General features: G+C 42.5%; 1 protein-coding gene across 1 annotated transcript in view; it reads left to right on the forward strand.

The window, feature by feature from the left end:
• The first annotated feature begins 7,735 nt into the window (after positions 1 to 7,735).
• The window catches only part of MATN2 (matrilin 2), a 52,201-nt gene continuing 45,612 nt past the window's right edge, over positions 7,736 to 14,324 (forward strand). The window contains exons 1-2 of the mRNA XM_063130977.1: positions 7,736 to 7,789; positions 9,645 to 9,804. Coding sequence (XP_062987047.1) covers positions 9,693 to 9,804 — 112 coding nt within the window. The 5' untranslated portion in view covers positions 7,736 to 7,789; positions 9,645 to 9,692. The remainder of the gene's footprint in view (positions 7,790 to 9,644; positions 9,805 to 14,324) is intronic.

Raw genomic sequence — 14,324 nt, forward strand, 5'->3', positions numbered from 1 at the left:
CTGCTATCTGAAGAAGCCAGTCGCAATCACGAAAAGATTCCAGAAGAAGAAACCCCAGTAAAGAGGTGGGGTTTTTTCCTTAACGTAGAAACACCAAAGGGTTCCTTGACAAATAAAGCAGTGCATCCACTACTCCTTCTGAAGATCATCCTAAGGAAAGGAGCCACTTGGATTTCCAGTACAACAGTTGAATCCCCGATGGAAAACTCTGAAGCATTACCATTGTCTAGAAAGAACAGTCCCATCCTGGCCAAAGAGCTGCAAGGAGGGACAGGGATGCAGGTGTGCACTTGCTTCCCTCCAAGTGATGTGCTGGATTGAGCAAGAGTTACTCACCAGTCTGGCCCAAGATCATTTCAAACGCTACCATTTGTACTGAATGAGTTGCAGCAAGGAAATGATTTTTTTTTTAAAAAAAAACAGATTTTAGATTCACATCCCCTGCCCCCAATAAAACATTCAGAAACATGCTGGAAAACATCCGTACAACAGATGATAGCATCTGTCTGAAAGGAACCAGATTGTTGGGATATGCAAGCAACCTGAAAGTGATTTTAATCACATTTTTCTAGGACCTGTTTTGGCCTAATGTATTGCGTAATCCCAAGAAAAATATTAAAACACTTGCCCTACCTGAAACTATAATCTAGAGTTCCCTGGTATGGATCTGCTCTTTGAACAATTATTATTATTATTATTATTATTATTATTATTATTATTAACTGTTTTAACTGCTTTTAAATTATATATTGTTTTAACTTGGTTTATGGTTTTATTTGTTTTTAACTGAGTATATTTATTGTTTTATACTGTATGCTTTTATCTGTGCGCCGCCCTGAGATCTTAATGATATAGGGCAGGATACAAACGTTTTAAATAAATAAATAAATTATTATTATTATTGCATTTAGATCATGCCTTTTTTCCTCCAAGGAACCCAAGGCAGCATACATAAACCTCCTCCTCTCCATTTCATCCTCACAATAACAACCCTGTGAGGTAGGTTGGGCTGAGAGTCTGACTGGCCCAAAGTCCCCCAGTGGGTTTCCATGGCCAAGTGGGGACTAGAACCCGGATCTCCCGATTCCCAGTCCAACACTTTAGCCACTACACCACACTGGCTCTTTCTTCTTGGTGGCATGTGGAACCCAACAGGGTCAATTCCAAAGGGTTACAAGAGTGGGCATCTGCCAAGATCAGAAGAGTGCCCACTGCCTTAATTAACAGTGTTAATTATTTTCACTTAGCATAGAGCATCCGTAAAGATCAGATGAAGCCTAAGAGAATTCTCACTTTGTATTACCCTCCTCTTCCAGAATAGGGAGACTCCTTGTCACAGAGAGATAAAGGGACTCTGTTGCCTGCCATCAATAGCAAAAATGGAATCCTTGGCCTTCTGCCTTTGATTGGTGCTGCTGTTTTCCCACTCACCTTACACCTGGAGCTTGCCTTCATGGAGCCGCTTTTGCACCGCTTGCCGCTAAACCTCACGGTTTTGCTGCTGTGGGATGGCGGTAGGCAACCTTCACTGCAGAGGCAGCATGGCCTTTCCCGTGGTCATTCGGCACAGCAGGCAAGCCCTGTGCCTGGCTTCTGGCAACCAATCAGTAGTCACCAATCCACCCTGGAACGCCCCTGGCTCAATGCCAGAGTGGGGTCACATGGCAGAAGGGATGTGGTGTCCTCATTTTGAAGGGAAAACTGGGGAGACGTCCCTGACTTTTTTAACAGAGCTTTGGGAAAAAGCTGCATCACATAACTGACCGTGCAACCACCATGGGGCTAAGAAGATGTATAGACAGCCCCTTGGTCTCAACTAACCCTTGCCTGTTGCCTTCCACTAACACTGGAAATCTTGAGACTTTCCTGGTCTTTCTTGACCTTCTTAATCATCCTGCTTCTTTTTTTCTTTTCTTTTTTTACTGTTCCTGAGCAGCAAGGAGAGAAACACAAGTGTTGCTGGCAAGAGAATATTCATATTATGTACAGCTGCAACCAAAATATTATGTATGTCTATTTTGCTTTGCCAATGTTCCCATCCTCTTGCCATTTTTTTAAAAAGAAAAAGTAGTGCCCTTACAGATTGCCAGTTCTCATGTAATAGGGGCTTGCAAATATGCTTTCTCCAGTATGCTAGTTATTCTTTTTTTAAAAAAAGTCAACACTAAGAGCTCTATCCTATGAATGTTTAGACAGAAAAAGGTCCTACAACTCCCAGCATGTGCCCAGCCAGCATGTTGTTGCAGGTCTTTTTTCTGTCTAAACATACATAAAATTGCACCTTAAATAAGAGCTTTTGCAGCTGATGCTGAGGGGATATTATTGACTGATTGGTATCAATAAGGGTTTTTCCCAGCCTTTCTTTCTTTGTACTGCTAATCTAAGGTATTCAAAAAGCAGTTTATGATCACAGTTCAGATTGGTAAGGGTGGTGACATTTTTATGATGTTTACTGGCGGATCAAGTTGAGCAGATTATTTGAATTGGAACAGGATTTCAAGGAAATTATTTCAATACCTTGAATGTTTAGAATCCTGAAGACTATAGATTGTGGTTTTTCTTCGCAGAGTTGCATTTATTTTGGTGAAATGGAGCTATATTAAACTCAGATTGCTTACACTATAATGCTTTCTTCATTTTCCGAGCAATGTTTGGATGAGTGTTAATGCATAGGCCAGACAGAGTGACAGAACTCTGAACTTCAAAATGTAATGATCTGAACTTTTTCCAACAGAGTTTCTGCAGGATTATTCAGGATATAATTCTATGCTTGCTTACTTGAAAGTAAGCCCTATTGAACTTTGTGGCATTTACTTCCAAGTAAACATGCATTACTTACATTTATGGTTTAAAATTAAATGACAGCAAATTCATATGGATAGTCAGAAACTTACATGAGTCTATAATTATTAATAAAGTCAAGTGAGAACAAAGGTATTGAGGCAGACTACCACTTTATTCTTAGGATCAACACAGATGAATAGTTTAGTATTTTCTGCTAGCAGGCAGGAGTAAACTGGTAAGGGACAGCAGTAATTTCCAAGAGTGAACACATTGTAGTAATAATGCTACAAAGATGCCCAGTGAATCTGGAATGGCTCCTGCTCAAACTGTTTGGCACTATACAAGAACGTAGTACTTCTTGCCATTCTGTGTTCTTGCGTAAAACTTCTCTTTCAATCAGTGAATAACCAGGGCATGTTATTCTGGGATTGTGTCCATTTATTATATGATGGTGGCCACCACCAAAGCATATGCACAAAACACAAAAATACCCTTTGTATTTATTTTACACAGCACCTTGGTAACTCTTCTAAGTGACCACTAAATAATTCAACAATGGTAGTAGTAATAATGAAACAAAATATACTTATTTCACTTTTCTAAAAATGAGATTATTTCATCAGTTATTGGTATTGGTAGGACTAGAAAACCATTTCTTCTTGGCAAAGGAACTTATTGACAATTGGAGTCACTGTTTTTAATACATTTTGAGGATTTTCAGATGGCAGGAAATCGTTTTTCCTTACCGTCGCTCTATTTTCTGGTTCTCTTCTGCAATAGGGATGAGCAGAATCACATGGGGAAGAAAGCAACCACATGGCCCATTCAGTTTAGTGGACGTTTTATAAAGCAACTTCTCCTGAACATGGCAGGAAATAGCAACAAATATCGCTATTGCTCAGAAAAGTTGGGTTTTCAGGGTCATTTTGTGACAACAAAAAGCAGAAGGAACGGGAGCTGTGCAAGTGGATCACTGCGTTGCCAAAATGACCCACAAAATCTGTGAATGGCCAGATGCTCACCTAAAGAAGCTCTTTATTCTATTTTTGCATTTAAAGAATTCACTTGCTACCAAATTCTGCCTACGATCATCTTTTTCAAATGTTCTTATTTATAGCTGGCACTTGTGATTGTAGGATAAAGTCATCATTCTGAGTAAGTCCACCTAGCTCAGAATGAGTTTTCCACATACCTTCATTCACTGCTAAAAGCATTTTTGATTACAATCACAGTTGAGCACATAATATGAGAGAAAAAGTAATAGAAAAGATGATGCCTTTTATTGTATCAACTTTTATTGGTTGGGAAATGTCAGGCTTTGGCAGAAGTCTGCTTCAGATAAAATGAGAAACAAAATAAGATGCAGCCTCAAAAGTAGATCATGACGTTACCCACAAACGTTACCCTTTTATCTTAAGTCTTTTTTCACTTAAGATAAAAATTATTTAAACTAGCACATCAAACCATGGTAGACAGCGATGGGACTCTTTTAGTAAGGGTTCCTTCACACATGTGTAGATTGTCTCAAGAAGTCAAGAACTGGGGAACCCCAGAGGGCTGGTTTGGGACCCCAGGAGGTCTGGATTTGTCCCCCACGCTGCGGTTCTCCACCCCTGCATTAGAACTGAGTTTTTTAAACAATTGAATATATGTTATAAACAATTTAGGTTTTTCATCTGAATTACAGATGCAAGAAAAACAAAAACTGATTTAAGTCTCATTTGTGAAAACAGCCTAAATTTCACTTGGAAAAATGGACAAAGAATTATGGCTGATGATCATCTGGTTATAAAAACATTATTGTTAGCTCCACCTGCTCTGTTTTTGAAAAGAACAGGACATTTCCTGCAGTCAGTTTCTGCAGACACACTGGCATTTGGAAATACCCCATTAATTCAATAAGAACTATTTGCTGTAACCTGCTCTGGAGGTATTTTCATATAGGGATGAATATTTCCAGTTAACAAAACTTCATGTGGTGGATTTCCTTAATAGGGGAAATTCCAGAATCCATAGTAGTGTATTACCTTTATTAAAACAACCAAAATATCACAAAAATGTGCAAGCTTTCAAGTTCTCCAGATGTCTTCATCAAGCAAGATGTTACAAGAAACAGATTGTCAGCGGGACAAAGAGATTTAAAAAAAAACATGACTTAAGCCTCAGCTAGAGGGGGGTTGGAGGGAGGCAATCTCGTGATTTTATGGTTCACATCACGCCCACCATTTTGTTAAAGGAGACAGAGCGCACCCCACCCCCGATGGGCACAGAGCTCTGTGCCCCATGCCCGGCTCCTTGCGGTTACTTGCAAGGAGCCAGGACAAACTGCAATGCTGGGCCACACGTTCCGCAGTCTCGGGATCATCCCGAGACCATGGAAAAAGCGGGCTACAACTGTAGGGCAATATCCCGGGCCAAGGGAGGGATCAGCCCTCCCTGCTCCCGGGGTGTCCTGTGCATCATGTGGACGCACAGGGACGATCCCGGGGCGATCACTGGGATATTGCCCCGTCTAGCTATGGCCTTAATGTAGAAGTCATGGTGTCTGCATGGCCCCAGTCTTGAGATGGAATGGGGAAGGGTCTGCAGATATTCAAATAAGGCTCTAGCAGGTGATGTGAATTTTCAGTTTTCACCTGGGCCTGCCCCCATGTTCAAAAATGTACCTGCCTTTCTCCTGCAACTCTAGAGGCACTTCCTCTCCCCGACCTGCTTTTCATAGAATCATAGAATCACAGAATAGCAGAGTTGGAAGGGGCCTACAAGGCCATCGAGTCCAACCCCCTGCTCAATGCAGGAATCCACCCTAAAGCATCCCTGACAGATGGTTGTCCAGCTGCCTCTTGAAGGCCTCTAGTGTGGGAGAGCCCACAACCTCCCTAGGTAACTGATTCCACCGTCGCACTGCTCTAACAGTTAGGAAGTTTTTCCTGATGTCCAGCCGGAATCTGGCTTCCTTTAACTTGAGCCCGTTATTCCATGTCCTGCACTCTGGGAGGATCGAGAAGAGATCCTGGCCCTCCTCTGTGTGACAACCTTTTAAGTATTTGAAGAGTGCTATCATGTCTCCCCTCAATCTTCTCTTCCCCAGGCTAAACATGCCCAGTTCTTTCAGGCTCTCTTCATAGGGCTTTGTTTCTAGACCTCTGATCATCCTGGTTGCCCTCTTCTGAACACGCTCCAGCTTGTCTGCGTCCTTCTTGAATTGTGGAGCCCAGAACTGGACACAATACTCTAGATGAGGCCTAATCAGGGCCGAATAGAGAGGAACCAGTACCTCACGTGATTTGGAAGCTATACTTCTATTAATGCAGCCCAAAATAGCATTTGCCTTTCTTGCAGCCATATCGCACTGTTGGCTCATATTCAGCTTGTGATCTACAACAATTCCAAGATCTTTCTCGTTTGTAGTATTGCTGAGCCAAGTGTCCCCCATCTTGTAACTGTGCATTTGGTTTCTATTCCCTAAATGTAGAACTTGGCATTTATCCCTATTAAATTTCATTCTGTTGTTTTCAGCCCAGCACTCCAGCCTATCAAGATCACTTTGAAGTTTGTTTCTGTCTTCCAGGGTATTAGCTATCCCACCCAATTTTGTGTCATCTGCAAATTTGATCAGCGTTCCCTGCACCTCCTCGTCCAAATCATTAATAAAAATGTTGAAGAGCACTGGGCCCAGGACTGAGCCCTGCGGCACCCCACTCGTTGCCTCTCCCCAGTTTGAGAAGGTTCCATTGATAAGTACTCTTTGAGTCCGATTCTGTAGCCAACTGTGGATCCACCTAATAGTTGTTCCATCTAGCCCACTTTCAGCTAGTTTGTTAATCAGAATATCATGGGGCACTTTGTCAAAAGCTTTGCTGAAGTCAAGATATATGACGTCCACAGCATTCCCACAGTCCACAAGGGAGGTTACCCTATCAAAAAATGAGATCAAATTAGTCTGACAGGATTTGTTCCTGACAAATCCATGTTGGCTTCTAGTAATCACTTCATTGATTTCAAGGTGTTTACAGATTGACTTCTTTATAATCTGCTCCAGAATTTTCCCAGGGATGGATGTCAGACTGACTGGTCTGTAGTTCCCAGGTTCCTCCTCTTTGCCCTTTTTGAAGACGTTTTTGTAACAGCTTGCCTGATGAAGAGATCTGGAAAGCTTGCATATTATCTTTTGGTTGGCTTAATAAAGGTATTACACTAATATGAAATTTGACATTTTTCTTATGGCCAACAAGGCTACCTTTGTTTTTTGAAAGGATAAGTTAGACCTGGCCCCAGATATCCTAAAACTGTATCAAGCTCAGAAACTACAAGGTGGAAAGGGTGGGATGATGGTTATACTCTGATGATGTCTCCCCCACCCCGCCAGGGCCGCCACCCCAAACTCAAATCAGATGCCAACCAACATGCCTACTCTAAGAATAACTAAAACGGCTTACAAAATCAAGATAGATTTCAAACGTGCTGGTGTTTAGTGCGGCTTCCTTTTTTAGACTCTGCCAGAATTGGAAATCAGAATAGGGAGTCCCTGAGGAAGATTTTAAAGTCATAATCCGTCACTGACCACAGAAAGAGGGGAGGTGGATTCCCCTTTATCCGCGAGTCACTTTGACGCCGCTTCCTTTCATCTGTCTCCACACCAAGAGCTGAATCCGGTTTTCAGGGCGCCCCTTGGCAGGCACCTCCACAAACAGGCTTCCCTTCCCCACCGCCTCGTGGTGCGGCGGCAGGGCCGGGCTCTTCCAGCCGTCTCCCTCCCCTTCCCTGCCGCCGCCGAGGAGCGCTCAGCGCCCTCTCAGGGATGGGACTGGGAGGCGACTTGCGCCGCCGCCGGCTCGCCTTTCTTCCCTCCCTCCCTCCTTCTCTCTCTTCCTCCCTCCTGCCAAGGAGGCCCCCGCTCTCCGTGCTGCGCGGCGCTGCCTTTTGCTCTTCGCCTCGCCGGGCTTTCGGGGCCGCCGCCGCCGCCGCCGCATCTCGGGAGGCAGAAGAAACGCCTGCGCAGCAGGTAAGAGGCGCTTTTATTTTTTGGCGCCAATGAGCCTTGTCCTGGAGCTGATGTATTTCTTCACCTCTGGGTTTTGCGCGCGTTGGGCAGGAAACGCTCGGAGAAGGCTTATCGCCTCTCATTAATTTCTGCCTCTTTCCCCTCAGACCGCCTTTTCTCCCTGCTTAGAAGCGGCACGTAACAGCCGCTGCCTGTGTCAGAGACGTCCACGGCTGCCCCTCACGCACGAGAGGGGATAAAGCTGGTCCTTCAAAACCAGGCTCCGAAGTGAATCCCAAGATGAAAGGGAAAACGTGTTATTGGCAGAGGAGCAAGCCCACCCTTCCTTAAAAATGGTTTTGTACAAACCTTCTCCGGAGGCATGAGATTATGTCAGGGGAAAAGAAAAACAAACCAACCACAGACCCAATTTTGGGGGAGCAACGTAAGAGAGCAAAGCTTAACTCCTGCTACATAGAATATTACTATAGGTGACTGAAAGCTGAGGGAGTGAATGGAGTAGCAGTATTATTCCCAAATAAATAAATAAATATTGGTGGAAAGGAGAGTGCCCACTACCTTTGTTGTTATCCCTTGAGGTCCACACTACCCCTTGCTGCCCCTTGTATGAATTATCTTGTCACCTGCCCAAATATGATTCTTGCAAGGTTGACCTCAAAGGGTAGTGAGGGGAATCCATTCCTCCAAATATTTCCCATTTCCCCATTCACTCCTTAAACTTTCAGTCACCTATATTAAGACTCCTTATAGCAGGGGTTAAAGCTCAATAAGTTTATAATATACATCAAGGTCCCTTTTCTCAACTACAGGGAGTGCAGGTGGCATAAATTTTTGTTGCATTGTCTAGTAATGGGGCTTAATTAATGCCAGGGCTCAGTTGGCACCTCTTTTCAATGTGTTTTCAAGCAATCTATCTTGAAACATGAAATAAGAACAGATGAAAGTGATCCTGAACAGACAAAGCTAAATTTCTCGTGTGTACATCTTTTAATGGGACATGCTTGTGGAAATGTTGCATTGGGGATTAATAATCCATAGAGCTTTATCCATGAATAGTATACAACAGAAATCTATGATTCTGTGCACAGATAAATCTAGGAAATGGGAGATTATATTCCACATGTAGTTTCCACATGGATGAGCTTTAAAACCTTCAATGCTGATGGTTTTGTGGTTAATATAACCCAGAAGTCTTAGCCCCATGAGCTCCAAATGTCCAGAAATGAAATTTATTGTACCACATGAAAGACATAACCTTACTCTGCCAACGCCATAGTACTGCTAATTTTCTGTATTTTATGGAAACTCTGATGCCCATCACAGATTCAACTCAAAGAGACCAGACAAATCTGTCCCAAAAGAATCTTTGATGAAAAGATCTTTTGTCTGTGGAGTAGCTGAATATAACTTTCTAACAAGGCGGTTAATGTTGTCATTACAAAACTCTTCTACGGTAAATCCCGCTTTCCCACATCCAGTGGAAATTATGCAAAGTTGACCAAACTATGGGATTACTGGTTCAATGATCACTATATGCCTTTTCATGGTTCCCTTTAGTGTGCTTGGCAAGTATTATCTGTAGAGGTCTGAGTGGCTCCAGCTGCAATTTAGGAGGAATATGACTTCTAGTGTTTTCTGTGTGGATTGACTATTGGCATTCATCATTGCAGCTTCTGCTTGGGGTGAATGAGAAAACACTTTTCAGGCTATTGTACCTTACCAGAAAAAGTTCATCCATTACTTGATTGTTATAGGGGATCCAAACATCTTGTACTATATGCAAAAAGAAGCAATATGAGAAGAAAGATGCATGCCATAGTTGCCAAATGTATTTTATATCTTCTTATTGTTACAGTATTCTTCCCAAATTGCCTGTCTTGCTCTACTCTCATTTTCCTGAAAAATGAAGAAAATTATTGCATGCTTCTTTTTGCTGGTTGAACTTTTCCCTACCAAAGCCACAGAGAGACACCTTCCAGGGACACTTCTAAGTCAACAAAATGCTGCTATATTTGGTGAGTTGCTGTGAGTCTCTCTTAGACAAAATAAATATATACAGCATAGAACTTCTTAATGATTGCATTTATTTAGACTATTTATATACCACTTTTCAACAAAAAGTTCTCAAAGCAATTGCAGATGGGAACTGTACTATTTTTGGAGTGGATTTTGTGGATGGTAACAGAATAGGGAAGGGTAGAAATAGATCAATTTTAGGAAAGGCCATTTGTTTTTTGGAGGGGGAATCAGTAAAATTTAAAAGGTAATAAAATAGATAACTTTAATTTCCCTTACTGAAACTTCCCTTTATTTTTAAAGTTTAAAAAGCCAAATTGGGCTACAATTTCAAAGGGAAAGTAACAGTTGGCAATCACTCAAAAAATTTAAGGAGAGATTAAGAACAGAAACCTCTAGTGAAATGGGTTTCCGCTTCTCCTGCAGCCCCCTAATGTGCTCCCCGAATCTGCTCCAGAAGTTTGGGGGCCCCTCTAGAGCAGATTTTTGGGGCACACAGGGGGCTACAAGGGGAACAAGGGAAAGTCTATTGCAAGAGTAGAAGTCTACTCGCACAACGTTGGATTTAACACTGAAGAACCAAAATTCCTTTTGGACTTTGCAATATTTCAAAATGGAGTAAAAACTAGGGGTGTGTGCACCACTCCAGAATTATCTGGTAATCATGAACATGAATGGAGCATTCAATTTTCCAGAGCAGAGATTGGCTGTTTCCAAACCCATTGATTGATATCAAAGCGGAGACATGCCCAATTGGAGCTTCTAATGTCTCTGAAATTATCTGACTGTTTTTCAAGTGTCAATGCTGAGTGTGTGTGTCAATTGAATATCTCCATATTTGGAAGATGCAGAGTGGGGTGAGGGATAGCTTTGATATTGACATCTGTGGCTAACAAATTAGGAATTGCCATAACGCTGTCGGTGACCGTATTCTCCTCCAATCGCAGTGTTTGTGGGAGTGGGAAACAGTAACTGGCTGCTGATTCTGGACGTGGGGGGAGGGAGCACATTTCTGCTGGGCTGGCTAGCATCCTGAGTGAGAAAGCTTCTACACCTGAGTCAGGCACAGGCAGGCTCTTTATTTCAGTTATCTATTACTCCTGTTGGCTGGCTGGGCTTCCAGTGCAGGGGTGGGGGTGGGGGTCTGTCCAATAGAGGGCACCAGGTTTGAGAAGGCTGAAGTAGAAACTTCCACCGGCAACAATGGAGCTCTGCATCAGTAAAGTAAAGCCGCTCCGAAATTGGGGCAGAGAATCACCTCAATGGAGCTCTGGCTCGAATTTTGAGGCGGAGAAGGCCCACTTTGCACACCCCTAGTAAAAACTAAAGGAAAAAGGAAATATAGGTAGAATTCATTTGAAAATACGTTACGGTGAAACTAGATATTTCATGCAGATACCTGTAGCATTATTGCAATGGCCCTTTTTAAACAGAAGCCATTTCTAAAGTAGCAATTGACCTGGAGATGTGGAAAGGGAGAGGGGTGCTTAATCATTTCACTACCTGCTATCTCCCTTCTCCATATTCCAAAACCGCTTTTCCACTTATTTAAACATTGCCAGGGTGTGGGACAAAAGCCATTTAGTGCTATTTGGAGCTGTGAAACAGTGGGCAAGAAAAGCAGTCTCTTCTCTCTGCATCCCCAATTTCCCTTCTGGAAGAGGACTTTACCTTTTAAAATGGCATTTTGGAGTAATATACTCATCTGAGTGTAATGTCTAGTTTTGCACTTAGAATGAAACATACTTATTTGGGAAATGCAGCTGTCAATGGTATTAATTATCTGAATTATAGTTTTGCTTGAAATGTGTAATAGTACTTTGGGATAAACTAGTACAGTAAATCCACTCTGCTAGAAGCTCAATGAGATAATAATGAGATGACCTAATGCATATTTTCTGTCTCCACTGCTTATGAATGTGTAATAAACACTAGATTCCCAGTAGAGGATAGGGTTCTAAATTACAGAAATTAAAGCTACATGTTCACAATTGTTATTTTGATTCTTCTTGCTTAACTCTGATGAACGAAGTTTAGTAGTAGGAAATGCCATTCTTTCCTTTTTGAATAAATTAATTGTAAGTCAGAGCTGGATTTGTTGGCATTGTTAAATGAAGCAAGAACTCCTCATTTCCATGAGACATTTGCAAACACTTTAAATTGGCCTTAACGACAACTTTTCAGTTGACCAATATCTTATTTCTAGGAACTCATTTAGCTAATGATGGAACATATAAACAACCCACAGATCTGAAATTCTTATACTCTTAGAGGAAGTAATGGTTACTAACACTTACCCTATGACTATTAGCGTGCACAGCTGCATCAATACTTTTAAAAAAATCTCATTATAACTATGGGACTGTCTATATGTGGGGAAAGCCCCACAGTCACTGGATCTACACCACGTCGGTTAGACGATGCAAGCTCAACTTCACAGCCAGTACGGGGTTTCCTTGCGATGCTGCGATACTCTGACTTTTTCAAGTCAGAGGTTACTCTGACTTGAAAAGTCAGGGGTTACTTTTTCAAAGGGAACGATGTCAATACGGTGCTTCCGCCGCGTGACATTGCTCCAGGGCCAATCCAGGGTCAACCCGGGAGGCAGAGCCTGGTGGAAGGTGACCAGCGATTGATCGCCTTCGCCAGGAAGAGGGTAGGGGCGGCTGTGGGACCCGGATGTCCACCCAGAAACCCCGCACTCCCTCCTCAGCATCAGAATTACCCAGCGATGCCCTGGGAGAGGAAAAGCACGGAGTTGAACAGGGAGGCAATGCTAACCCAGCGCTGTGAAGACAGCCCCCCTGTTAGCAACATTCCAGGAAGATGGCCCTTGGAGAAATAAACTCAGCCCTCGTATGAACAGCCGTAGATGGTGCACAGTGCAGTGGAGGGACTTAAATGTGAAAGACTGCCTTAAATGTGAAACCAAGACCTCCAAATAAGCACCCAATTATAAAGAGCCCATGTTATTCCCACTGCCCCTTTTTTTAAAATGGGAAGCAGTCAGCAAACTTGGGCACACACTTGTTTCATACTGTGTCAAGGGCTAGGGTGACCATATGAAAAGGAGGACAGGGCTCCTGTATCTTTAAAGTTCTATTGAAACGGGAATTTCAGCAGGTGTCATTTGTATATATGGAGAACCTGGTGAAATTTCTTCTTCATCACAACAGTTAAAGCTGCAGGTGCCCTGCCCTCTTTTAGATCTGATCACAGTATAGCTGCAGTATAGCTCCTGCAGCTTTAACTGTTGTGATGAAGAGGGAATTTCACCAGGTGTGACATGCATACAAGTGACACCTGCTGAAATTCCCTTTTCTATGCAACTGTTAAAGATACATTAGCCCTGTCCTCCTTTTCATATGGTCACCCTAGCTTAGCTGCTCTTCTTCCATACTATGGGTTGGATCCAATGCTGTCATTTCACTGACAGAACTGATTCTGTCACTGAAACTAGGAGGGGGGTGATCTTCCCCCACAACCCCACCACACACATCCCCAAATTCTGCTCCAGAGGGCTGGGAAACCTTCAGAGCAGATTTTCAGTTGGCAAGGAGGGCTACAGGGGGTAGGAGAGTGAACTGTATTTCATTACTGCATCAAGCTGAATGTATGAAATGGGACTAAATCTCTTGATCAGAATCATCAAGAAATGAACATATCAGGTACACTGTCCCTAGGCCTTAGGAAAATCTGACTTCATAAGCAGTAAACATTTTAGGTGGCAAACATGAATGGTTGCAAATGGCATGAAAAATAAATATCAAAATATGAGTGTCATTCTTTGGGTAAAAGGCAATGGTAGGGCAGGGCAGGGCAAGCTGACAGGCAGTCAGGCGTAGACTAGTCACAAGTTAAGGTCAATTTAGTTTAAAGAAATATTGTTTAATAATGATGATGATGATAATAATAATAATAATAATAATAATAATAATGTACTGCCCTTCATTTACGCATTCCATGGTGGCCTACAACATTTAAAACAACATTAATTAAAACAACATTTAAAACTGAAATAAAAATCCACAGTAAAACAGGTGGTCTAACTAAGCTAGGCATTAAAATGAATGCATTGCTCAGACTGAGGAATATATGTACAACATTCAGGCTATATAGGAAGAAGCAGAAGGTGCAATGAGTGCGGCATCGCATACCGGGCAACTTTTGAATAGTCAAGCCATGGCTGCAGCTTGTCGTGGTCTCTAAATCCAGCAAAGGTGGTTAACAAACCACCCAGAATCTGTGGGCTCTTCCAGAGTTGTGGGTGATTTCTTAACCATGCCAACAACCCACCCTTGCTGGGTTCAGATGTCACAACAAGCTGTTGTCACATTTTGAATATTCAAAATGGCTGCCTGCATGCACCACAGCCCATAATGGGTTAAATAAGCCACAGTGGGCTGCTTGATCATGTCACCACCATTGTCACTGGCTGTTACTGCTCCTCATCCTCTTTCTCATCATTGCTATCATTTGCTTACATGAGAAGTAGGGAGCCAGTGAGCAAGTAAAGAGT

Source organism: Elgaria multicarinata, chromosome 7 (assembly GCF_023053635.1).
Source record: "Elgaria multicarinata webbii isolate HBS135686 ecotype San Diego chromosome 7, rElgMul1.1.pri, whole genome shotgun sequence".
NCBI classification, from domain to species: domain Eukaryota; kingdom Metazoa; phylum Chordata; class Lepidosauria; order Squamata; family Anguidae; genus Elgaria; species Elgaria multicarinata.